General features: G+C 36.1%; 1 protein-coding gene across 2 annotated transcripts in view; it reads left to right on the top strand.

The window, feature by feature from the left end:
* Positions 1 to 25,263, top strand: part of LOC127645046 (V-type proton ATPase subunit H-like) — a 46,816-nt gene extending 21,553 nt beyond the window's left edge. The window contains exons 7-13 of one of the 2 annotated variants that reach the window (XM_052128562.1): positions 981 to 1,078; positions 4,420 to 4,612; positions 11,480 to 11,658; positions 13,029 to 13,154; positions 15,628 to 15,729; positions 18,218 to 18,331; positions 24,882 to 25,263. In XM_052128562.1, coding sequence (XP_051984522.1) covers positions 981 to 1,078; positions 4,420 to 4,612; positions 11,480 to 11,658; positions 13,029 to 13,154; positions 15,628 to 15,729; positions 18,218 to 18,331; positions 24,882 to 24,948 — 879 coding nt within the window. In that variant the 3' untranslated portion in view covers positions 24,949 to 25,263. The remainder of the gene's footprint in view (positions 1 to 980; positions 1,079 to 4,419; positions 4,613 to 11,479; positions 11,659 to 13,028; positions 13,155 to 15,627; positions 15,730 to 18,217; positions 18,332 to 24,881) is intronic. The other variant, XM_052128561.1, reaches the window with a different exon arrangement.
* Positions 25,264 to 27,673: the final 2,410 nt, after the last annotated feature.

Genomic DNA, 27,673 nt, shown 5'->3' with positions numbered 1-27,673 from the left:
AGCCTCCTTCACCTTTCAGAGGCAGGGATCTTCACCCTCTCTTTTTGAGATTTCTCCACTGCTTTTGTCCATTCATATCCACTGTGAAAATTTTTACTTTTCCCTGTGTATTAATACAACTGCACTTCTCTTATAGTAAAGCACCTTTTTAAAAGCATTTTTATAACGATTTCTTTCCTATCTTGGCAGTGGTTGTACATAATCCAATATTTCTGCTGGGTTTGGCTTTTTCCTTTTTTGAAGACACACCACTAGACTTGATAGATTAAAAAGATCACCATAAGGCCTTTGTCTTGCTCTGTAGCAATCTTCTGCTTTCATTTCTTTTTGTGCTCTTTAGAGTTCATTTGAAAGAATCTATTTTTCTTTCATTTCCCTTGTGTCGCCAAGTCGGAATCTCATGGGTGATGCAATCAGCCCACAAATTTTTATTCAATTTCCTCTGATAGCTGTTAAAACATCTCCACTTTGCTATTCCTCATGACCTATCTCTTTGTCTCTTCTATTCTCTGGACCACTCTGCTTTTATGCACATGGTGCTGATCTGCAGCATCATCTCCTCCAGTTAATGAGCGAGTCTGTTTTTTTTCCTCTTAGCCACCTCTCTTCTAACATCTCTCTGATTCACTCACTCTGTCCAGGTTTCAAGGCTGCTGCTTTCTCTCTGCTGCATTGTGGGATTATCTCTTTGATCCAGCATGTTACCCAAAGGCGTTCTCAAAGTCAGAATCTGACTGCACGTGCATTAGTGAATGCAGAAGTAATAAGACTGTAAATGCTGCTTGAGCAGCCTAGTTTCATCATGTTCTTTTGCTACTTCCCAGAAAGGACAGGCTTGTTGTTTCATGCATGCATTTCCCTGCTTCTCTGAACTATTCTATTCTTGGTGTTCTGATCATGTCATTCTTTTTGTTTGTGTGCATGCTAATTTGTTCTTTTGTGTGTTTTGTGAATGTGTATTTTTGTTCGGACCCACACAGAGCTCGCAGTATGTTCAGTGTGTCGCCGGTTGCCTGCAGCTGATGCTCAGAGTGAATGAATACAGATTCGCCTGGGTGGAGGCCGACGGAGTGAACTGGTAATATTCATTTTTTTTTTTCACAATTCACACAATCCCATTAATGAGTAGTTTATGTTTTGGATAATATAACCAGTTTTGGAAAGCTACTTTAAAAGTGTGGTTTTCCAATCTACAAGCTACTCAGTGTTTAACAAACTGCTGTCAAAAACATTAAGGGTTTTTAAATGAACAATCACTGAGGGTGACAACATTAAATTTAAACAGAAAAATTTACAATGAATAAATAGACTCCACCTAAAAAGATTTTAGAAATATAGAAGCAAATTTATATAACCAAAACTTTGTAATGAACAGCAGTATTGAGCTAATTTTGTCCCTGTAAAATGTGACGCAGGCTCCAGGGACTCGAAACTGTGTTTTTCTTTAATCTGTTCATTTTGAATCGGACTTTCCAATCCGACATATGAGATAAAGAATTGATTTAGAACAAACCAATTCACTAATGCTATATAAGAGCAGGAGTTGCGTTAACCAAAACTCTCCATTTACCCCTTTTTTTTTCTTTTTTTTTTTAAACATGATAGATAATTTCAAATTAAAACTCTGTCTGTGTGTGTGTGCCCTGTTTATTATTAGTATTAAGATGTGTATAAATAGGTACCATCACCATTAACACCTGGTTATATGCATCTGTTTTGAGCAATTATGTTCAGATTTTGAGGAGAAGGTCTCTAATGACTGCATACTGTACATGAGTTATTACGTTAGTGTGTTACTGCATGATCAGTGTGTTACTTTATTATAATAAGGAGCAAAAAAGTGTAATAAAAAATGAGAGCACGAAAAAAGTGGCGCAGTTTCTGCCAAATACTTGCATTTATTCTAAAGCTCCGTTCATACCAGAGGCGGCACTGAGCGAAAGACAATACCATTCATTTTCAGTGAGTGCAGAGCAACTTCCGGCAACATGAGCAACAGTGAACATTGGTGACAGAGTTCGCCATGGCGAGCAACAAGACAAAGTTGAGGAAAGGTTAACAATATGCATATGGGGAGCGACATTCAGGAGGTGACTACCAATGAGAGTGAAGTCATTGGAGCTCACGTCACCCATCTGCTGTGAGTGTGAGATACTGGAGTCGGGTGCAGTCAAGATGGAGAAGTTAAAAGTTCAGTCCACCAATAACATTAAATTGACAGGAACGCCCACCAGCGACACAGATTGCAGAGTCTAGCAACACCAAGCGACAATGTCGTTTGCAGTGAACAGGGCTTAAGCGCAATCAGTACGTTTAGAACACAATTATCAGTTATTTTAGAGGAGTACCTGCATTAGAGCTTCAGAGATGTGTGTGCTTCTCATCTGTGACACTTTATATTGATATCAGACATGGCACGCATGTATAATGCATATTCAAATATTCCAAATGGATGTTAAAGATTCAAAATCTTGTTTTAGCGCAGCAGTTGATTGACTTTCACCTAAGAACTCATTGGTTTCACAGACTCGCACTTGGGGAGTCCAAAAATTATATAATTTAAGCTTATCCACTGTCATAGATTCAGTATATGCCGTTATAATGGGTGCTGCATTCCTGAATGTAGTTTATGATTTTAAAACAAGTGTAACAGATAAAAATAGACCATGATGGAAATTTTACTACTCAGTCCTTCAGAGTGACGGATAAAGATTTTTTTCTAGCACAACCTCTGCATAAGAGAGTATCGTTTAGGACACACCAATTCACTATAATGAATTACAAACCAATTCACTATAATGAATTACAAACCAATTCACTATAATGAATTACAAACCAATTCACTATAATGAATTGCATTTTCCTATGCTACAAGACTCAATTTATAGTAAGTTAAGGGTGTCTATCAGCCATGGTTAAATTATGTCACCCGAGCTCTCTCTCGAGACAGGAGTATAAGAAAGTGGAGCACAAGTGGAAAAGAGATAAACTGCAAGTTTCATTTGACACTTTAAGGGAGTGCTTAATTTGTTATCAAAGTGCAGTAGAGGAAACGAAAGCAACATTTTTCTCTAATATAATTTCTGAAAATGCAAATTGACCAAAAGTTCTGTTTAAGACAATTGATTCTGTTTTAAATCTGTCAAGCGACTGCTTTTCTGAACGCCACACAAGAGACCTGTGAAGATTGTTTTTTTATTTTATTCGCAAAGTGGAGCAGATCAAAGGTGCAATTACGCCTTCACTTGTTCATCAGCCACACATTTTTAGGCTGTCCAGTTCATTGAATCACTTTGAACCAACTTGGTCTCAACTGTGCAGGTATCTGATATAGCTCTGAAGATGAAGTGTTCCAGTTGCAAAAATATGTTTTGTCCCCGCATCTTTTTAAAGCTGTTTTTATAACAATTGGTTCCAGAGTGACAGCAATTATAAACCATTCATTAGTAAGTGGTGTTGTTCCAAGCTGTCTTAAACATGCTATTGTACATCTTCTGCTAAAAAAAAAACCTTCTTTAGATAAAGCAGTTCACAATAATTATAGACCAATCTCAAAATTGCCTTTCATTTCTAAGATTTTACAGAGAGTTGTCTACACACAGCTCTACTTCTACCTAAATAAGTTCAACATCTTAAATACATTTCAATTGGGCTTCAGATCTCTACACAGTACCTAATCTGCACAGTTAAATGTAACTAATGATAATTTCCTTCCCTTGGATTCAGGCTCACATGTGGTTTTAGTTTTATTGGAACTCAGTGCCACGTTTGACACTATTGATTATGATATTCTTTTAGATCGTTTGCAGTATATAGTTGGCATTCAGCCATTATAGTTCTTTCACACCAGACTCAGTAAATCGTTTCTTTATTTTTCTCATTTTGGGCACTGTGGCAAAAGGGGCCCTCCCAAAACTGTTGCCAAGAAGTTGGAAGCACACTATTCTCTAAAATTAAATTTTATACCTTAGCAAAAAGGTGAGTTTTTACTTGAATTAAGAGGCTAAAGGACCCATTAATTAAAAGGGGGTTTCAACATACTTTTGGCCATGTAGTGTATTTTCCACACACGGTTCCTTTGAAAGAGAAATCTTAGAGAACAAGAAAGCATCTTTCATTGTCCTACCAGGTTTTAGTCCTGTGATCATAATGTTTCTTTGTTTTGTAATGTACAGAGTAAAAAAACATAATGAGGCTTCTCTGAAGATAATTTTTCTTTTTCTTGCCTCACAAGTAAAAATTCTTTCATGTAATGGTCTCATTTATACATCACAAAAATGTTGGCTCTCATTTTTATCCCCCATCTCATGCATCAAACCATCAGGACTAACTCAGTGAAGAGCATCCTCTCTGCAGACCATTAGGAGTGAGATGTACTTCTGTTTGGTAACTCTTTTTTTTCCCCAATACATATTTTAGCCTCACGGCAGTGCTGAGCAACAAGTGTGGCTTCCAGCTGCAGTACCAGATGATCTTCTGCGTGTGGCTTCTGGCCTTCAGTCCTCAACTCTGCGAACAGCTGCGCCGCTACAACGTGGTACCTGCGCTCTCCGACATCCTCCAGGAGTCCGTCAAAGAGAAGGTCACTCGCATAATCCTGGCTGCTTTCAGGGTATGTGTCATGAAACATGGTTGCTCCAAACTGTGCTCATTAGCAGCACATTCTGACTTTATGTGAATCAAGGTTCCCATTGTCATGAAAAATCTGGAAATATCAGGGAATTTTACATTTGTGATTTCAAGGTCTAGAAAAGTCATGGAAAAAGTCATAGAAATTTCTATAATAAATGTAAATTTTTCCAGTTCAGCTGTAAAATTATTTATTGGCCACAAATGGCTCTTTTAATCTCTATAAAATGATTTTTGAATAATCATGGAAATTAATCAGTCAAAAGGTGTGGGAATCCAGTGTAAATGCAACTCGATGCGGTAGTAAATTGGACAATTGTTCCCTGAATCGCTGTTCTCATAATGTTTACTCTATAGGAAACTGTAAAGTTCTGTATATACAGTATATTTTTTATATCATGAATGTCAGGGTCCAAGATGAAGTGAAAACATAAACACACAATTTTTGTACAGATATGAGGTACATGTAGAGTGGTATTGGAATGATTTTGGAGTGAGAAAGAGCACAGATGCTCTGACTTGGAAAAAAATAGCTTCTTTCTCCATGGCAAAATCACACCACTCCACTCCCCGCTTGTATAATCTGGGTGGTAGTCTTGGTAGATTAATGGTTTAATGGTTGCTAAACCTTGTGAATGTCCTCCGGGGGCAGCACTTTAAAACATCATAGGCGCGCTCCCGACGCGAAGGCTGTTCCATAGGGTAGGTATCTTAATTATGCTGCCTCTTAAAATATCTTGTTTTGGCCAAATTTAAGATAGCATCTTATGTGTCCTTCCACAGGTATGTGGTCCCAGAATGCACCGTGATGAGCTCGACAGAAAAATAAATAAGATGGTTGACAAAGCGAGAGAATTTAGATTATAAATAAACTTATAATCCATTCGATACTGAAAAGTATCAATAAATAACAGTTTAATATGACACAAATCTCTATTTTACCCAAAATGTGTTTGTGCGTGCATATTTAGGCTCATTAGAGGATCGCGTCGTTTCTCTTGATTCACCTCTATTGAAATCAGTTGTTAGTTGAGTCTCCTATGCACTGCTCATGAGGAGCGCTATTTGAATGATGCGCGGAGCTGCTGCTTATTTAGAGCGTTCAAAATTGGTCTCTTTGGGGGGGATCATTTCAGTAAGGATGCTGCCATAAAACACAGCTGCCTATGTAGGCAGGAGACAGTGAGGCAGCTCATTAAGTTTTACAACAGACCCAAAGATTGTCTGTTACCATTGGCAATTCTAGACCCTATTTATGGAGGCTTTAGACTCCGTGTTTTTCATCTCGGTTCCTCTAAAAAAATCTGTCAACCAAATCACTTAACCAAATATTCCTCCAATACTGATATGCATCTGTTGACACACATATTTTAATTGGTGTGTTAAAAAAAAATTCCAGTCGAGCAAATTTGAATTTATAATCTGTCACACTAAAAGCAATAAAAGTTCCTCCCTAAGGATGAAATCCCAGCATTGTCCCTGTTGACAGCCAACAAGAATTTCTGTCATAATTCTGATGTGTTAACATTGAGTTTTTGAGTTAAACACTTAAACCCAGTCATTTCCAGAGAGACAATTGCTGCAATTAAAGTACTGTTAGTATGTTGGTATAAAAGTATCTGCTATATGAAAATAAGTAAAGATGCCATATAAACATCTCCTCAAATGTAGTTAATGAAATATCATTAAGTCTGATACCAGGCTATTCAACTCAAAATGCTCAAATATTTATTCAGGTGGATGAAACATGCATGTACCGAATCCATTTCAGATGCACAGGTGTGGTCTGTTTTCTCACTTACTACTGCATTTCAGATTAGGGCATTTCACCTAGCAGAAGGTGTCCTCTTCAAAGTCCATTAGCAGATCAATCAAACTTTCTTTCTGAAAATCTTTAATTTTCCCAGAGCTTTCATAATGAATGCATCAAGAATCCCATTATTACCTTATTAAGGTTGCAGCTTGACAAAAGCACTCATTTAAATCTTTTCCACACTCTGTCGCAACATCACCCTTTCAGTGCTTTGTCATACAGACTAGAAAGGGAAAACAAAACTTGTCACCTTACATTGCCCTTCCTGCACACGTTGATCATTTGAATTAGGATATAGTGCAAGACTTAAGTGCAGTCCTAAGGCATTTTATCTTTCGTTGGGCTTATTATGTTTACTCTGCTGGCACATATTTGTTTAATACATGGCAGAGGCACGAAAACAGACTTCTTGTTGTTCTTGTTGTGTATTTCATTTCCCCACACATTGCAGTCTGGGTGCAGGCTGAATATAATGTTCAAATTAGCCCTGAAAGCTGGGCTCTGTTGTTGGCATTAGAGTTGGGTAATGAATTCATTGTCCACGATGCTGACAGAATTGAATTAGAGTGCAGCGCTTCATTCATCTCACCTGCTGAAGAGCTTATTAAGTTGTCCAGACCAGGTATTCTCTCTCTGTTCCTGTTCCTGATTACGTGGCCTCCATTTTGCAGCTATAAATGGATCTGCCTCTGCACATTTGCCATTATTTATCTTCTACATTTGTGCACCCTTCACCATAGTTATATATAGAGGGCTAAAGCAATGCTTAAAACAATCAAGATTGAGGATATTAGTCCAGATTAGTTTCGAACCTGGATGCATGTTGATCAACTGATTATTGAACCTAATTTTGAGCCTATGGCAAATCAGGCTCTTATGTGGAAAGGAGGTAGCAGGCGAACAATCCACTAAGACATTTATTGCCGGGCTCACCACATACCCCCTTTGCATACTTCCCCGCCTCCTGGGAACATGAGCAGGATGAGGGGAGGGAGAGGGTAGAGAGAGAGAGAGAGAGAGAGAGGGGGAAATAAACCTCTCCGGTCCCCAAACACGCCGCCAGAAGGCCCTCAGCCAGCTGCACTACTCCCATCAGCGACGCCCCTGGCAATAGTACTGGACCCCTCAGCCATCTCTTCCGGTTGCCAGCTGATGCACTGCTCCAACGCCACCGGATCGAGCATTCCTTCAGAATCGCAATCCACAGTCAGTGGCGAAGACTCCATGATGGCGCGTCTTCCTCCAGTCCTGGATTTTGGCACCAATGTGGCAAATCGGGTTCTTAATGTGGAAAGGAGGAAGCGGGGACTGGATGAACAATCAGCAAAGACATTTATTGCTGCACTCAGTGTCACACAATAAGACACTGCTTTTCAGTAGTACACAAAAGGTTTGCTTTTCAGCACACACCACACTGGCAGTGTTGTGCGTCTCTCTCTCTCTCCCTCTCTGCAGCTCCAGCTCCTCCTTATCTAGGCTGATTGAGCCAATTCATCGCCAGGCATCCGTCCTTACTGCTTGGCTATGCCTGGCTTTGTAAATTATTACTTCTGTTTGAAAGAAGCAAAGAAGATGTCTTTGGAAAGACATCATAGCTCTCTGTTCTCAGTGTAAGAGGTGTCATTAAACTGTATATATGTATGATTATTTGGTACATAACTTGGTCTGAGTCAGTTCTCCAAGGGAATAGATTAAATAAAATTAAATGGCAGTGGAAGACAGCAAACATGGTGGATAAATGTAGTATACACAGGTGGCAAAAAGATTGGAATAATATACAGATTTTGCTGTTTCGGAAGGAAATTGGTACTTTAATTCACCAAAGTGGCATTCAACTGATCACAAAGTATAGTCAGTACATTACTGATCTAGACAGGCCCCATTTCCAGCAGCCAACACTCCAACATCTTATCTTTGAGTAATCATGCTAAATTACTAATTTGGTTAGTAAATTGAAGCTTAACATTGTGTTTGTTTTTGAGTTGCCACAGTATGCAATAGACTCAATATTAGTCAATATTCAATGGTCAATATTAGTTCAAAAATGGCAAAAAAGAAACAGCTTTCTCTAGAAACTCATCAGTCAATCATTGTTTTGAGGAATGATGGCTATACAATGCTTGAAATTGCCAAAAAATAAACTTAAGATTTCATACAAAGGTGTACAATACAGTCTTCAAAGAAGAAGGACAACTGGCTATAACAAGGACAGAAAGAGATGTGGAAGGCCAGATGTACAACTAAACAAGAGGATAAGTACATCAAAGTCTCTAGTTTGAGAAATAGATGCCTTACATGTCCTCAGCTGACAGCTTCATTGAATTCTACATGCTTAACACCAGTTTCATGTACAACAGTAAAGAGAACACTCAGGCATGCTGGCCTTATGGGAAGAATTGCAAAGATAAAGCCACTTTTAAAACAGAAAACCAAAAAGAAAAGGTTAGAGTGGGCAAAGAAACACAGACATTGGACAACAGATAATTGGAAAAGAGTGTTATGGATCTTAAACCCATTGAGCTTTTATGGGATCAGTAGACTGTAAGGTGCGTGAGAAGTGCCTGACAAGACAGCCACATCTATGACAAGTGCTACAGGAAGCGTGGGGTAAAATGTCACCTGAGTATCTGGATAAACTGACGGCTCGAATGCCAAGGACCTGCAAAGCGATTTCTTGAGGAGAACTCTGAAGTAGTTTAAGAAGTTCTGAAAAAAAAAAAAAAAAAATTGTAATAGTTATTTTTCACGTTATTAATGTCCTGACTATACACTGTGATTAGTTGAATGCCACTTTGATGAATAAAAGTACCAATTTCTTTCCATAAGAGCAAAATCTGTAGATTATTTAAAACTTTTGGCCACCAGTGTAAACTAAAATAATAAAGTCTTTTCCTACACCTGAAGACTTTATCCATCCATCCATCCATCCATCCATCCATCCATCCATCCATCCATCCATCCATCCATCCATCCATCCATCCATCCATCCATCCATCCATCCATCCATCCATCCATCCATCCATCCATCCATCCATCCATCCATCCATCAACTATCCATCGATTGTTATATCTACAATATCTGTCATTTTATTGTTGTGTTCTATCTATCATTCTATCATCCATCCATTAATCCATACATCTATACATCAATCCATCGTTATATCTATTGTTATATCTACAATATCTGTAATTTTATTAAACCAGTGTAATATGACCAGAAATGTTCTTTGTACACATATATAAAGGAGACTTCCTTTCAACTTTTGAGACTGCATGTGAGTCAGAATTGATACATGATGTGCATCTGGAAAAGGGTTTGATACAGGATATAACTCAATATAATACATAGCACATATAGTACATCAGCATTTGTGTTCTTTTTATTATAATTTGACTTTCCCAATCTCAAAACTATTATACATATGAAACCGTTGGCTGCGATGAATTCTGCGGAGAATTTATGTTTAGAGCAAACCTGCCAATATCCTGGCAAATTACCTAAAAGCTGTCTGGATTTAAACCGTGTGTTTGACTGCTGCAAATTAAAATGCCAGAGCATTGCCTCTTTAAAATGCATCACTCACGCAATTCAGCACTGCAGTGCACACTCTATTAGAAGCCACTGTTGCTTGATGTCAACTCTTCCTTTGTATGCTTACAACCCCACCACCATCACACCTTCTGTTTAAAATCTTTGTTGCCCTTCATGCTTGCAACAGCAATACATCCATCATGCAGGATGGCAGAGATTTCGGTGATTCTTAAGTGTTATATTTTGTCAGGGGCTTTATTGTATTGTCACAATTTCACTGATTAATACCTGCTTTGAAGCAATGAGATGCCTATTAATTACTTGGTAATTCTTCAATGCAAGCTTCAACTTTAAGTGTCTGAGAAACTTGATTCAGGCCAATTCAAAATCAAAATCAGATCTCGTACTTTTTAATCAAAGTAATCAATACTTAACTCGTTTGAGAGTTTTCTCCGGGTGCTTGAGAAGAAAGGTATTTATATTCCACCTTGAGTCTTTCATAAAATTGTAGCCAAACTCTGAAGCTCTATCAACCCAGCAGAAATTAAAATAAATTTAGATTCATTTGATTTATTAATTTCCTGTCTGTGTTTTTACATCTGAGCATCATAATTGTCATGAACTTATATTAACTTAGATCAGTGGCATGAGTTGATGTGATAATTCATCCGACCATATCTAAGCAATATTGTGACTGATACTGGTAGCATCTAGAAGAACTTTGGAGGATTTCTTTTTTGTGATGTCAGACAAGTCAAGTAAATTCATTTTTATTTGTATAGCTGCTTTCACAACACACATAGTTTCAAAGCAGATTTACAGAAGATCAGGCATTAACAGAAGATAAAACTGTAATATCTATAATGTTTTAGAGTCATCATTGTGTAGTGTGATAAAATATGATTTTGAATTGTGTTTTTATGAACATTTATGACTTTGGGCCCAATTTGTACATTTTCACTTAGGGGTGTACTCGCTTTTGTTGCCAGAGGTTTAGACATTAATGGCTGTGTTTTGAGATATTTTGAGGGGACAACAAATTTACACTGTTATACAAGCTGTACACTCACTACTTTACATTGTAGCAAAGTGTCATTTCTTCAGTGGTGTCACATGAAAAGATATAATCAAATATTTACAAAAATGTGAGGGGTGTATTCACTTTTGTGAGATACTGTATGTGTAAGTTGCTAATAAAGGTGCAAGTGATTTAGAAGCAAACATTAGCTGTGCAAAGCTGTAAAAATAAATGAAGGTACACTCATTGCATCAAATATTACATTTTAGTTCATGGACATTCAAAAGAATGTTGGAAAATGTAATTTATTTATATATATTTATGTTATGCTAAAAGAGTGTCTTTTTCACTGCATTAAGGTTTGCATTCATAGTAACACTGTTTTGAAACCTATTATTCCACCCCACCCCAATCCCCAAAAGAACATTCTCATGAGTTTATGCTGCAGTTTGTGATGTTCATAAGGTTGGTTTGGTTGTTGTTGTAGAACCTGCTTGAGAAGTCTGCTGAGAAAGAGACTCGTCAAGAATACGCTCTTGCCATGATCCAATGCAAAGTGCTCAAACAGCTAGAGAACCTGGACCAGCAGAAATATGATGATGAGGACATCACTGATGATATTAAATTCCTTCTGGAGAGACTGGGAGAGAGTGTTCAGGATCTCAGGTAAACACCTTAAAACAGTATATACTGTAAATATTACAGATGTGAATCTTCACTGGTCTCACAACTTGATTCGATGACGATTCAAAGTGTAATGATTAGATCGCTAAGCGATTTTCGATGCATCGTGATGCATCTTGTCCTCCAATTGTTTTTTATCAATACCACACTTAATATTAAATTGTATAAAATAGAGATGTCCTGATAAATTTTTTTTTAGAATGACTAGAAGTACTGATAATGTATTTTTCGTACTTGATGATACTGAGTCTGATACCTTTTTTTATTATTCCACATCAACTGTGTATTTCAAATTTATCATGAAAATTGTTAAAAAAATTTATGAATTAATCCTTTAATCAAACTAAAAGGTATCAAATTAATTTTCAACATAATATTGTATTTTATCAAATTAAGTGTTTTATATGTACAATCCACAATACAATATTAGGGTTATATTTTATCAAATAAAGTGCTGCATAAAAAGGATTACAAATGTGAGATATTCCTTAAATATAATACAATAACTGTTGATTTATTATCATTAGTAGTAGTATTACAGTGAATATTACATATTGTAGTTCTATTTCTGTTGTGCTTTTTTCCATTTAAATTGAGATTTTATTTTGCCTAAGCTTTTATTTTGAAATGTTTTTGTATTGTTATGACAGTAGCTTCTCAATCTGGAAAAGCCAGTCGCTACGTGACTCAAAGTGATTATTAAACTGCAAAAGGCTGCTGTTTAATTAAATACATATGTGTATTTATGTAGTCTGTATGTGTCTTGTGCTAAAAAGTGAATTAGCACTGCTCGCTGTCATCTACTACAAACAGAGCATCTGATGCTCATAATTGTGTTTTCCGTGTGAGTCAAGGAGCTCTAAATGCAGCCGTTGTCAGTACAACAGCGGCTAAACACATTCACAAACACTCACATTTGAAGTGCGCAGCAAATGCAAAATATATATTTATCTCATGAAATCACAGCCTTTGTGGTTTTATAATCACTCTTAAGACATTTTTTACATTTGTTTGTCAGATGGTATTGTTTTTTGGTATTGGAGCATTTTTATGAGCATCAGTACAAGCACATGAGCGATGCTCATGAAATTATAATTTTTTCCTCCCACCCCTGATATACATACTATATATACAGCACCACTCATTGGGACCTACAGTATCTCAGGAAGCTAAATTTGGTGCTACACCAATTGTTACTGCAAAATGGCACACCTAAGGAAAAACTTTTGATGATTTAAAGATTACCTGTTTATGTATTTGGACTAAGTTCTGGATTCTTAAACCTGTGGTACAAGTTTTCAGAATGTTTCACTTTCATTAATTGATAGTATTTTCCACTCTTCTTCATGCAGCTCTTTCGATGAGTACAGCTCTGAGCTGAAGTCTGGCCGTCTGGAGTGGAGTCCGGTGCACAAATCAGAGAAGTTTTGGAGAGAAAATGCTGTTCGCCTCAATGAGAAGAACTATGAGCTCCTGAAGTAAGACACACAGTGTTAGGACTTCCACAAAACTGGTCTTTCATTATTAAAATAGATATAAAAAAAAAAACTAATGTTGTTTCAAACCCATTTGACATTCTTCGGCGGAACACAAAAGATGTTAGGCAGAATGCTAGCCTCCATCCCTATAGACCTTATCATTCCCAGATTTTTAATGGGAGTGACAACGAGGCTGTGAGGGACAGACTTACCATTTTTTCAATGGCATGAAAGGTATAAAAGCTGTATAAAGCTCCCAGATCACATCTGATTTTTCAAAACTCATGTTGTCTGGAGTTCTTTGTATACTGAATGTTCTTGGACAGATATTTTATCAATGTTTTTTCCTCGAAACGATCCAAAAACACTTTAAACTGAATTACAGCCCATTGAAGAGACTGTAAGTCTATCCCTCACAGCCTTGTTGTCATTCCCAATAAAAATAAAAGATGGCACTAGCTTGAATATCTAATAGCATGAAGGTCTATTTACATGAAAAAAGATGTAATGAAAGTAAATGGTGACTGAGGCTAATATTTTTTCTTTAAGGGATAGTTCCAAAAATAAGGACATGAATTTGGATCCAAAAATTAAAATTCTCTCAGCATTTACTGAACCTCATGCCATCCCAGATGTGTTAATTTCTTATGTAGAACAGAAATTATGCTTATTTCAGCTTTATAGGTCCATACAACGCAAGTGAATGGGTACCAAAATTTTGATGCTCCAAAAAGCACATAAAGGCATCATTAAAGTAATTCGTATAGTGTTTTAATCCAGATCTTCAGAAGGGATATGATAGGTGTGGGTGAGAGAAAGATCAATATTGATTTTTTCCTAAAAATTCTTCTCCTTGCCCAGTAGGGGGGGGGGTGATATTCATGAAGATTGTGAATCACTAAAAACACAAGTAGAAGTGTGAAAGTGAAAGTTAAAGTGGAGATTGACTGAGCAGGTAGGAGAATTTATAGTAAAAAAAGGACTTAAATTTTGATTTCTTTCTTACCCATATGCTTAATATCACTTCAGAAGACACTGATTTAACCACATATGGATTACTTTTATGTTGTCTTATGTGATTTTTGGAGCATTCACTTGCATTGTATGGACCAGAAGAGCTGATACATTTTCTAAATCTCTAATCTTAATTTGTGTTCAGTAGATGAAAGAAAGTCATACATATCTGGGATGGTATAAGGATGAGTAAATGATGAGAGAATTTTCATTTTTGAGTGAACTATTCCTTTAAAAGCTCCTTTTGTGGTTTTCTGAAGGAACTATCCCTTTAAGAATATCATTATGTGAATGTGTTGGCTTTAAAACATGCACCCTGTGTGCAGTGATACCCTAAACACATTGTGAATTGTGGTAATTAGTGTTTTTAGTTCTCTCTGCTTTTACAATAAAATGGTTTAGTAGAGGTCAAGTGCTTGGAGATTGATTGGAATGATTTTATAATAAAGTGCAGATGGTTAAATAACTGTTTTATTAAACACGTTTCTTTTTTAAGTTGTTGATACTTTCTGAATTAGCCTACACTGTGTGTGAGTGTGTGAGTGTGTGTGTGTGTGTGGTTTATGAGGACAATCATTTAAATAGCTTAAAAAAACATATTAAACAATGTTTTATTGAAAATGTAAAAATGCAGAATGTTTTCTGTGAGGGTTAGGTTTAGGGGTTGTGTTAGGTTATGGGATAGCATATATAGTTTGTACAGTATAAAAACCATTATGTCTATGGAAAGTCCTCATAATGATAGGTAGATCAACGTGTGTGCGTGTGTGGGTACGCACACTTCTCCTTCCTTTCTTCTGAAGGTTACACAAGTCAAAGCCTGAGCCGTGTAGCTGCCGTTCAAACACTAATTTTTATCATTGTCTCTCAGTAGTTTAATCATGTCTCTGCTCGACTCCTTGACTGCTCTGTTTAAATCCTAATCTACTCATCTCATTCCTCTCACTGCTGACCCTCTCCACAATCCACAATCAGCACAAAGATAATTTCATTTTCAGCCCTTAGTAATTTTGTATTTTACTTCACTTCCTCTCTCCTTTTCCCCTCCATCTCTTGCTCTCAGTGTGTAGGTGATTTGCAGTGCTTGAACCCTCTCTCTGTATCCGAAACGACTGTTATAATTTCAAGTTTTTATGCGATGCAGACATTTCTGATACTTGACCTATTGTTTGTGAGCATAAATAAATAAGCCAAAGGCTTCAGCAAAACATCAGAACTCGTATTCCTTAGAATAACATGCCTCTTGCTACGTGTTTCCCCATGTTCGTTTCTTACTGAGCTTACTGAGCTTACTGAGAATAGAACCTTTCATATTTTTCCAGACAGAGGTAAACAGCACATCTCCAGCTGTACAGTAGCCTAAGATATATTTGCTCAGTGTGGGCGTAGTATTGCCCTGGAGGTGTTAGTGATTGCTTTTGGGGACCTGAAATGATTGTGTGTTTGTGGTTCCTGCCAGGATACTGACCAGGTTGTTGGAAGTGTCGGATGACCCTCAGGTTATTGCTGTTGCAGCCCACGATGTTGGAGAATACGTGAGACATTACCCTCGTGGCAAGAGGTGAGACGGCATCCTTCATCCTTTATCTGTATCTCTCCAGCTCAAGCTTCTATGGCTGTGCAATTTTATGATAGTTTTTCAATACCCAAATATCCTGTAGCTCTTTATAATTAAAGGCAGAAGGATCGCCCAGGTTAGAGGCATAACCATCTGTGGCATCTTCTTGCACACTATGATATCAGGGTCAATTTACACTTACATCACTTCAAAGAGAGCAGCAAACCAACTCATCCAGGATGACCATTGCAATATAATGCCAAAGCTTTGCCATTAACATTTTTGTCACATAACATTCACGATTAGCCAATGAGTTTTAATGACATGCAAGTATGCACATGTCTTGCTGAAGTCACAATTAAAATTGTCTTAAATTTATTTACATTAGACACAAAATATCTTAGCAAGTGGAATCTGCAAAAAAATGAGGCTAGAGCTTTTCTGAGAACTAACTTGAACTTGAAACGATCAATTACAAACTGGTGTCAAGGGGTTTTTCAGGGGATATTTAAGTCAGGTGTAGTTTATCCCATTAACAATAGGCATGTTCCACTAAATTTGACAACCAAAAAAAGTGTCCTGATACTGTTTGCCTTAATTTTTAACATTTGCTTTATAATTTAAAACCCATCAAATGTCATTTTGTGAAGAGTTTTGTTCGAAGTGTGTTCTGTATTTCTTTCAGAAATGTATGCCACTTCGTTTGACATTTTATTATATCATGCAAAGACAGACATACATTTTTAAATGTGGTTTAAGTGGGTTACACTTTTTCCGGCCGCTGTATATATAGTTTCTCTTCAGAAAGAGCGTGTAAAAGTATGGTGATCACTCACTCGTTTCCAGCTTCACTACAAGTGGCTTATGCCTCCAATCCAGACTCTTCTCTTCCAGAGGGTGTCCATTTAGAATGCACACTCTCACTTTTTAGAATGCCCCCGTCGCTAGAAGACACCATACAGCTTCTATAGGGACTCGTTGGACTTAATCACCCTGGGACTGAACCTTTTAATTAGACAATTCCAGAACAAATTAGCTTCTGCAGATCGCCTCTTGCAGAATACACCCATTTGCGATAAGCGCTGAGATATTACCTTTCTCTCTTTTGTTCTCAAAACAGTGATTTTGTTTTAAGTGAAGCTTATTATGAAAAAGTACATAAAATATAAATTACTTTAAATGTAATTTCACCATCCAGAATTCTGTCTTAAAGCTTGATAATTTTTTATACATAATTTAAATATAACCTTCACCATCAACATTCTGTAATACAAAACCCCACAGGCAGAACTGAAGTGGGAACATAATGGGACTATCAACAATATTCTACTCTGATAGCAACATTTTTCTACCATGAACATTTCAGGTTAATGGTACCAGGGTATGCATGTGCTGTTTAGTAATCACTCACATAGTGTTTTACATGTTTATGAAACCTGATGAAATTACAGCTCTGTTTACCTTGTGAATGCTCAACAACAGAGCTTTAAAGAAGTCATATTAAATTTTTTATTAATATGTTTCCCCTTGAGGTCCACTTATAATATTAACAGATTTTGTACCAAAATCAGTCATATACTTTCTTTCTGACCCTTAGAATTTAAATGATTTTTCTTCTGTGCCTTTAAGAACACTATGTAAACACCCTCTTCTCATGTGAAATCAGATATAGTACTTAGCTGCATTTGCTGTTAGCTCCTTTTGTTTTTATCTGCCCCATCCTTCCATAACAGTTTATTTGGTAAATCTGAATTACATTTTGACAGGTCTATAAAACAATCCACACTGTGCCACACAGACTGTGTCCTAACGTTAGGTAAAGATTATTTTTATCAAGGTTATTGATTATTTCAGTCTGATTTTAACATTAGAAGGATGTGCAGATTGGCAGGTGCTAAACACTTGTTTGACAGACTTAACCACATTTTACTCTTATCAGTAGACCTTCTGGTGTTTTGTAATAATAGTATCTATCCTACTTTCTCCTTATTACTTAACATAGTCATTTAGATTTGAATAGCAAATAGGCATTGTTGACAATGTTAATGTGGGCAGACATGTTTTCAAATGTCTCATTTGTGATGCTTAGTTTCAATAAATGGTCGGTAGAGGACGTTTTAAGTTCTGAGATTTTTTCTCAAGATATCAAGGAATTTTTTTATTCCTCATGGTATTACTCCTTTAAAAATGTGTTAAATTTCCCTCTGAATGTTTTCTAGTTGCAGCATCAAATCAGATTTTTATTTTATTTTATTTTTTATAAAGATGAAAACATGCTGCTGTGAAAGTGAATCACGTCAGTTCTTTGGTCTTTTATTGAAAGGCTTTTTTATTTTACTGATTAGCATTGACAGAAAAATGCAGCTGTTGTTCTCTGTTATTCTCTGAGCTGAATTGGAAGGCAAAGAGATCCAGACAAACTGTGTCATTACCCATTTTGCAGAACATCATAATCTGGAGCTAAATCTCTCTCCGTCTCCCTCTCCTTCAGGGTGATCGAGCAGCTGGGTGGTAAACAGCTGGTGATGAACCACATGCATCATGAAGATCAGCTAGTCCGTTATAATGCCCTGCTGGCCGTTCAGAAGCTCATGGTCCATAACTGGTATGCTCACATTCATAAACGGCTACCACACTTGTAGAAAATTTCCAGCTTGGCCAATTTTCTATTTAAACATACATTTTGGTGTTAGGACACTTGTCTCCAAAATTTTAAAACCTCTTAAACTGACTAGAGATAATACTGTATTTTGCCTTCTGCTTTTGTGTTTTCCATGAAAGAATGAAAGTCATTTGGGTTTAGAACCACATATAGACAAAAAAAATAAAAAATCTGGGGATGAACTATCACCTTAACCACTTGATTTCATCATTAATTTATACTATCATATATATACAGGGTGTATAAACATATTCACACATGGTCAAATGATCATAACAATTTAATTCTCCTCTGTCTTAATATCCCCAAAACATTTTGTATGGTTCACCTATTTATAGTGATTCTGGTTGTTTATTTATTCCTAAAGAAAAACAGCCCTCATGCTTGTGCCTGAAGCAACATTACCTTCAATTATGACTTGGAATTTAGATTTTTCTAATCTCACTTGGCTGTGCAATAGCAATTTTCTCACCTCAGTACTACATAATATAATTAATTATTCAGTTGCCTGTTGAGTCTTTTAAATGTTAGTTGATCTTTGATTGAAACACAGGGCACAAAATAACCAACAAATAAATATATAAATAAACAGTATTAACTTGTGCCTTCATGTGCAATGAGTTTATCACACTAGTGAATTAAGGTTTCTAAAACTCCATGCAGCTCATGTTCAGTAGAATCTATTATGACCGACACATGCACCTCATTAATTGTGCCTGCGGTTCAGATTATATATTCAGATAAACCTCAAAGGCCCCAGAATGTAGCAAGTGTGTTTAAAATGCAGTTGATAGGTACTTTTAAACACTTGTGTGGCGGGTTTATGAAAATCATCCATTGGTGTCATAAAGAGAAATTGTTTACTGTCATTACAATGGCCTTAAATCTTCCTTCTTCAAATGGAAAGTTTATTGTCCAATTTGGTAGAATACAAGTAACTTTAAATACTGCCTGATTGTTATAGATTGTTCCTGCATGGAGAGCATGCAGTAATATAGATTAACACGCTCCATAAAGTATAACTCAATAATTAATCTTTATCATCAGGCTCACTGGAAGAGAAATAAATATATTAAGGAGGCAGAGCTCATGGAAAGATTTATATGATAGTATTTATACTGTGCTCCCAGACTGAGCGATGTACATATAAATATTTCAACAGCTCTTTCATTTCTTTTCTTAGAAAAAGTCCCATCTGCTAACTCTGACTCAAGAGTATATGGTGGCAATTATTAGCCATTAGCTAAATGGCTCATGTGTACTTTTCAGTATTCAGTGCTTAATTTTGTAGTGGGATGTGACGCAAGGCTTGGCATGTTACAAACAAATGGAAGAAGATAAAAGAAAGAGATCAATATGTTTAGATTTTTTTTTCTCAGGATTCATTTATTAGTTGTATTTTGGCTCAAGTCTCCCAAATATGAGTATAGAGTTTAAAAGGGAACTATTACAAAGATGCATCTGAACTGAAGAGGCATAGATTGCATTATTTAAAGATCTGAAGTTAAAAGAGAGGTGAAGGCAAACTCTTATTTGTATTTTTAATTGGAGACACATCAGAGGAAATTACAGGGGATGTAATAGCAGGATGATTGAGTTGAGATTCAGTGAATTTGGTTTCCAGGGTGCTCTTAAGAAGAGTCATACAAGAACAGCCATTCACTGGATACTCACCAATGCCATCTTTGCAATCAAGTTGCATCCTCCAACGCCATTTCCTTTGGCTGCACTTTGCTTATGAGCATTTATTCTTCTTTTTGTTCCTGTGAGGTAGGTCTAATGTCATGGTTTTTAGATGTGTTCTCACAGGAGAGAAATGTATGTTACCATGGCATTTATTGCTGTGCATCACAAATCTTCTATAGTTTTGTGGTATAAAAAACTAAAAGCTTTTTTTTTCTTCATCTCTTTTTGTTTACTTCACAGCTGGATACAGAAAAATAGCCCAAAAAATAAGCAGGTGCCTTGTGTAGAGTTTATTTTCCACTCCTGAGAGGTGGTGCTGTCACCACACTATGTCTGTCCTTTTTTCCATTCTCACTCCATTGAGGCTGTTTGGTGTCATGGCAACAGCAGGAGGAGAAGATGTTTGAGTTGGCACAGTTCTAGATGGCCAGCTTTGCACACTGTTAGATTATTGTATCGGTACCGTCAGGGTTAACATCTGGAGGTGTGCCACTGTGTGCTTGCTGAAAATCAAAACAGCCGCTCCACAGTTTTGAGATGTTGTACAGAGCGCTTAATCATTTCTTTTGTTTGTTTGTCAAATCCTTTATGCGCTTAAAGGCTTCACTCGTGTGTTGTTAAATGCAGCTTAGCGTGACATCTCTCAGGTGTGCTTTGGTGTTCTGAACACTAATTTGATGGGAAATGGAGTCCTGATCCGAATAACAGAAAAATCATTAAGCACACAGGCCATTGCAAAAGAAGCCAAAACGACCACAGTTTTGCGGTATAATGTGAATCATACCCATGGGTTACATTGGGCCGGTACGGTGCGGAATGGTGTACCGGCATCTTAAATTCCAAAAATAAAAACAAAAGCTTGTTTGTCAATACATTCCATTTATTGTATTCTCCGATGCTGTTTTTGTTGATCCATTTAACACATTCCGTCTCTATTTAGCAAGTGTATTTGTTCAAAAATAATTTAAGTATTAAACTATGATTTATATCGTCAAGCCGTTTCTCGCCTCCTCCTTTCCCATCCTTTAACTGTTTTACACATTCTTAATTTTATTTTATTTTTTTTTTCATTTAATGTAAAACACTAAACCAAATATGCCATGTAATTATGTATTGTCATAATTAAGTTGAATAATGACACATACATAAATAATGACAAATTATTAACCCAGTGAAACACAAATCCAGTAAAATGTATTCATCTGAAAGAAAAAACTTCTATGATTACATACCATACAGACCTATTAATAAATCCATATCTAGACACCCATGTGTTTTATTAAAACATTATTAAAAAAAAAATAATTCACATCACCCATCACCCGCTTTTAGGGTTCCCCAACATCTGAAATCCCCATTTAACCCCTGGTCATAGCATTTAGAAGTTATTCATAAATGTGGACAAATTGAAAGGGGAAAAGTAAGCAAAATAAAACCATGAAATCCTTTGCTGCAATAATTGTGGCTTTTGAGACTGATACAGTAGATATTTCAAGCTGCAACCTTGAGAGCATCTGTAGGACTGAATAGAGATTTTTATTATCTTTTAAAGACTTTAACATCATCTTTTGGGCAGTACATTTCATAGTGGGACAGTGGATACATTTGTTTGTGGACAGTCTTGAGATTTCCCTATTAAAGAAACAAGCCACAAGAAGCTAAGTAATTCAGATATTTTCCCTGTGGTTTATTGCTTTTATAAAATGGCAATAACAGCACTGTGGTAAAAGACACCTATGTTGAATAATGAGTTGCATTATTATTGATAATTATTGGGGGATTTTCTTATTGGTAGGCTGTTTGCAGTTGCCAAGCAACATAGAAACTTGGCACATTAATAGCCACAGTTTTCCTCACTAACTACTAGGTACTGCCATTATGATTCTATAATTGCCGCTGGACTGTTTTCTGGTTCCGGTCTCCATAGGAAACTACCAAAACAATCACTCTAGAAGGAAAACAACAACCCTTTTAGTTGGAGGAAAATTTAGTTCAGGATCAACTTGTGCAGTTGTTGGCTGTCATAACAACTTGAAATAGTTCATGATGTCAACGTAACTATCCTCTGTTATTAGCTTCATGTCATCTTGACTCTTTAAATATCTGCACTATGAAGCGACATGTTTTGTTTTTTACAGTTATTTACAAATGTAATAAGCTAAAAATCACATTATCCACTAAAAAAATACGCCAATGTGAGTGAAAACACTAGAGAATAAAAACTGCGGTCCGTTATGAACACTTCCATGTTCAAGAAAAGGTTGGATAAAATGTGCGGTCAAAGGTCAGAAATCAGAATCTGAATTTATGTTCGGAACTATCCTTTTTGAAAAACTTTTTTTGAACTCACAAAAATTCCCTTTTTAAATTAAGTACTTTATTTTAGATGCAGTCCACAGAGGAATAGAGGATTCATTTGCATCCTCTTAATCCATCTCCTTCACCTGAAGATATAGATGGATTATTAATCAGATCTTCATTGGCCACAAAATGCATGGTGTTGATGATGCCTGGTAGCCATTTAAGTCTTTTTCTTTCTTTTCTTCTTTCAAAATCATCCTTAGCCCCATAAAAACAAACTCAAGGCCACCTTGGGATGTTGACGTATTTACCATGAGTTGAATGATGACACTGTTTTTTGCTGGCTGTATTTAAACAATAGGGGATGAAAAAATGGCATTGATGGATTTGCTATCTTTTCTTACTGTAACCTATTGGACCTTGACATTTAAAAATGAAGGTGTCAGATAAAAAAAACCTCAATAGTGTCTTAAAGTCAGCAGGTTAAGGCTGTGTCACTTCACATACATCTTTGTCTGGTTTGGATTGATTGCAAATTTGGCTGGAAAACGAATGCAAAGTTCAGCCCAGTGGTGACTTAAGCCAAAACGTACTCAAGTTTGTGAACGAAACTCGATTTCGTGCATAGGACCACAATTCATAATACAATGCAAGTATGTGGTGCTCTTAATTAAATAAATAATTTTCTCCAAAACATGTTTGCCACAATTATTGGCACCCCTAGAAATTCTTATGAGTAAAATATATCTGAAGTATATTCCCATTCATATTTAAAAAAAAAAATGTGTGTACATTTTGCACACCTGGGACACAAGGAACATGAAATTGTTCAGCCATGACTTTCTGTTTCATATGGGTATAAATATGAGGTAACACACAGGCCAAATTATCTTAGTCATCCATCACAATGGTATAAAGTTATAATGTGCAGCAAAAGGTTGTTGAGCTTCACAAAATGCGAAGTGGCTATAAGAATTTAGCCAAAGCATTGAAAATACCCATTTCCACCATCATGGCAAAAAATTAAGAAGTGCCAATCAAATGGAGATGTTATCAATCAGCCTGAAAGATGATGTGAAAATGCATCTCAGTATAATGATACATGTGGGAGGTCAGGTAATGTGCTTTTCTGCATTGATTTTACACTTGCATTATGCAAGATTAAATTTCCCATATCCCTTTTATTAATATTTCTGAGCTTTCAGGCTCTATGAATCAAATATATTGTTACTATTTCTGTTAGTTAAATTAATATTAATTTAATCATGCTTCATAGATAGACCTGTGGATGGCTGTACTATAAATAAAGCCATTTGTAGGTATCTTGAATCCACAGCAATACCTAAACAAGTCTGTTTATGTTTGTAGACAATAAAATAAAAGGTTGCTTTGTAATTTTACCCAAAAACTATAATTTTTACTAAAAATGTATTTTATTTAAGATTAAACTAAAATTAATCTTTATACCATGAAATTATTGTGCATAAACTTATGACAGAATTATCATTGGGGAAATTAGATTTTAGGCACTTTCTCCTGCAATAACTTAATACCCTATTTACACCGAAAATACCAAATGCATGCATATCCTGTTTTGTTCAAGCTAGTTGTAAACATATTACCACATCTAATACACAAAGTGGAAGTCAAACTGTTATCGATCCTTATATTTTAGGATGTTATATATTTTCCTGCAGCCCTTCTGAAGCAGCATCTGGGTGATTTCTCTCTCTCTCAGTGTGTCATTTATCTGCTTTGTTTCCCTGTGAATTTCAGTCGATGTACTGAAGCCTGGAGAGTCTAGCCCAGTTTCTATTTGATTCCATTTCATCTGCCCAAAATGACAATAAATGAGTAGTAGGTGTGTGCTAATTCAGTAATAAGTGGCAATAAGAGGAAGAGATGATCTTTTGTGCATCCTCTCTAAAATATGAGCTCATTCCGAAGCTGTGAAATCCTAGTCTGAAGCAGTTAAGTGAAGCACACCACTTATAAAAATGTCTCAGTTAAGGAGAACTGTTTAAAAGGTTTGACACAGACTTTCGACTTTGGCTCAGCTTCTAGATGGTGGGCATTTACTCCTTGAAACGATTTAAATGATAGAGAGCATCTGCTGACAACTGAGGAACCGTAGACGTCAGAATTAATGTAACTTCTCGGTGAAATTACATTTTCAGTATTCGAAGATGATGGAATCCAACCTTTTTAAGACCATTCAGGATGACTATTTGAATTGAATATAGTTAGAATGAATCTGAGCTGAAAAAGACTCTGGTGGAAGTGTGGGGAAATGCTGTGATCAGACTTTCATGTCTTTGCAATCACATCTTTCAGTGTGCATGACATTTATTTTCCTCTCTAACAATGCTTAAATTGCTGACTCAAAAACCTGCTATTTTACCTCTATTCGGGCTCTGGGGATATATATGGAAATACAAAGAGGTGCACATAATACCCGTTCAAAAGGATAAACAGGCATAATCGTTCATTGGTGTGTGTTTTTCAGGGAGTACCTGGGGAAGCAGTTGCAGTCCACTGAGCAGTCGACTCCTGCTGTGGCAGCCCGAAGCTGAATTGCCCCTGTGCTTGTGTGTGCGTGAGTCTGTGTGTCTGATCAGGTGTCTATTGTGTGACTGTAAATTTGTGCTATTTAATGAGTGTCAAACAAAGAGCATTTAGTAAGTTGATGTACTGTACCATGACCTTATAATTGTATGTATTTGTGTTGTGCTTTATCTCGTTGTGTAAAGTTGTGTGTTGATGTAATGAAATCACAATAAATAATCAACATATTTCTCAGAGTAACAAGAAATATTATTTATGTCTTAAGTGTAAAGCAATGAGTATGCATTCCAATAAAGTGTCTGATGTAACAAGTATATGTAATTAAATTATACATTTCTCTTGCTTAAATTCACATTTATATATCATTAAAAAAAGAAAAACGCAGTCTTGCGGAAGGCATGCAGCCACTGCATTTACAATAGAAAATTTACTGCAAAAGAATCCCTTGGATGATAAAGTCAATGTGAATCCCCATTCATAACCAATTTTAATTCTGTAATGTGACATATTTCTGAAGATCTTCAGGATATTGTCTTTGACATAATATTCACTTGATTTTATCCATTGGGAATTGATTGAGTGGTTAAAAGTTAGGCATTCCATACCATAATGGAGAGAAACCTGAATGCAATTTTGTTAAAACGATGCCTAATTATCCAAAAATGATCCAATAGCCGGCACAGCCAAAGTGACGTGGAAAAGGAAGGTATTACATTTTTATTAGAGATATTTTTTGGGAATAATGTCCACTTACATGCCATAATGGAATAGTTCACCTAAAAATAAAATTGTTCTCATCATTTACTCAGATGAAGACCAGATGTATAAGACTTTCTTTTTCTGCACAACACAAATTACATTTTTTAGATTAATTTCTCAGCTCTTTTGGTCCAAACAATGCAAGTGGATGGGTGCCAAAATTGTGAAGCTCCAAAAATCACATAAATCAGCATAAAAGTAATCCATAAGGCTCCAGTGGTTAAATTAATATCTGAAGCGATATGATAGGTATGGTTGAGAAATAGATTACTTTCACATTCTTCAACTTGTGTTTTTTTGTGATTCAAATTCTTCATCCATACTGCCCCCTACTGGGTATTGAGAATAATTTCAAGCAAATAATTCCTTAAATATTGGTCTGTTTCTCACGCACACCTATCATGTCACTTCTGAAAATAAGGATTCAAAGACTGGAGTCATATGGATTATTTTTATGATGCCTTTATGTGCTTTTTGGTGCATCAACATTTTGGCACCCATTCACCTGCATTGTATGGACCTACAGAGCTGAAATATTCTTCTAAAAATCATAATTTGTGTTTTGCTGAAAAAAGAAAGTCACACATCTGGGATGGCATTAGAATGAGTAAATGATGAGAGAATAAATTTATTTTGGGTGAGCTATCCCTTAAAGAATGTAAAATGGGTCAATTTTGTTAACATCCAAATATGCAAATATACAAACAGATATAATAATAACAATTACAGATGTTATACTGCTTCTTAAATATGCTTGTATTACTTCTGTTTCTCTTTCAAATTTGTTTTTGTCAGAATAGTGGGAAAAGGGATCTGAAATTATTTGCAGGAGTTTATAGTAAAATATTGATTCTATGAGATGTTATAATCTCACTCAAATATCAGATTCATATGGTAATCCTTGTTCTGGAGTCTCTGAATCTCATTATTAATTTCAGTGAAATATGCAATGCAACCATACAGGTCGTAATTTGATTTATATTTTGCCACATTTTGCATGTGAAAGGGCTGAAAACTATTAAGATTGCCACTTACCACTGGATTTCAAAAGTAGTCAGTTTTCAGCTGTTGCTTTAAGGGATAACATTATAAAATTTTGGACAGCTTTGTTCTTTTGAAATGACTTATCTGATCTCATACACTGAAACTAAAAGAAAGTTTCTTGTAATATAATGACACTGAACCTCATGTCTTGTAGTCTGCTTTGATACTTTGGATACCTCCAAACTGACCAGGTTTTTTGGTCAAGCAGTGGTACTATACAGAACTTGAAATTAAGGGGGGGACTACTGAAAGTGACAAAAATGCCCCCAAAATCGTGTGCATTGTGTTGGTTAATTGATGATTACAATGATGTATTTGACACAAAAGGATAACACCTTATATTTTTTATTTGATTGGAAAAAAAATATGCCCAATAAAAGATTGAAATGCCCCTGAAAATCTAATCCAGTGGGCAAGAATTGCGCCTTAATGGAAATGTTTTTTCTGACCCTGGTACTATCCCTTCCTCTTTATTAGAGTTAGGTGTGGCACAATTACAAAGTAATTAGTTGTAGTAATTAGTACTGTAGTCTAAGTATACCATTTTTTTACTAAAAGTAATGGATTACATTTTAAATTCTTAAAATAAGATTACAGTTGTCAATTATGTCACAAGTACTTTATTTGGGTTACACATTTTTATCAAATAAAATTATTACATGGAATACACTCATTATGCACTTTATTAGGAAGACCTCTACACTGCTTATTCATGTGATTAAGACCATGTCACACACTTTATTTGGACACATAGTGTTCAGTGCTCAGTGAGTGGTCATCTAAAACATGATGCATCCAAGGCAAATGAAGCCTGTGTTTATACTATGGTATTATTTTCAGAATGGTTTATTCAGGAAAAACTAAAGAGCATCCCTCGCAATCCACACCAATCATCAATGCCATTCGACTAGTTGAGTTCTCTTTGGTCAA

The sequence above is a fragment of the Xyrauchen texanus genome, chromosome 6, assembly GCF_025860055.1.
Source record: "Xyrauchen texanus isolate HMW12.3.18 chromosome 6, RBS_HiC_50CHRs, whole genome shotgun sequence".
NCBI lineage: Eukaryota > Metazoa > Chordata > Actinopteri > Cypriniformes > Catostomidae > Xyrauchen > Xyrauchen texanus.
Note: the sequence above shows the minus strand (reverse complement) of the source record. Positions and strands in the feature narration are given on the sequence as shown.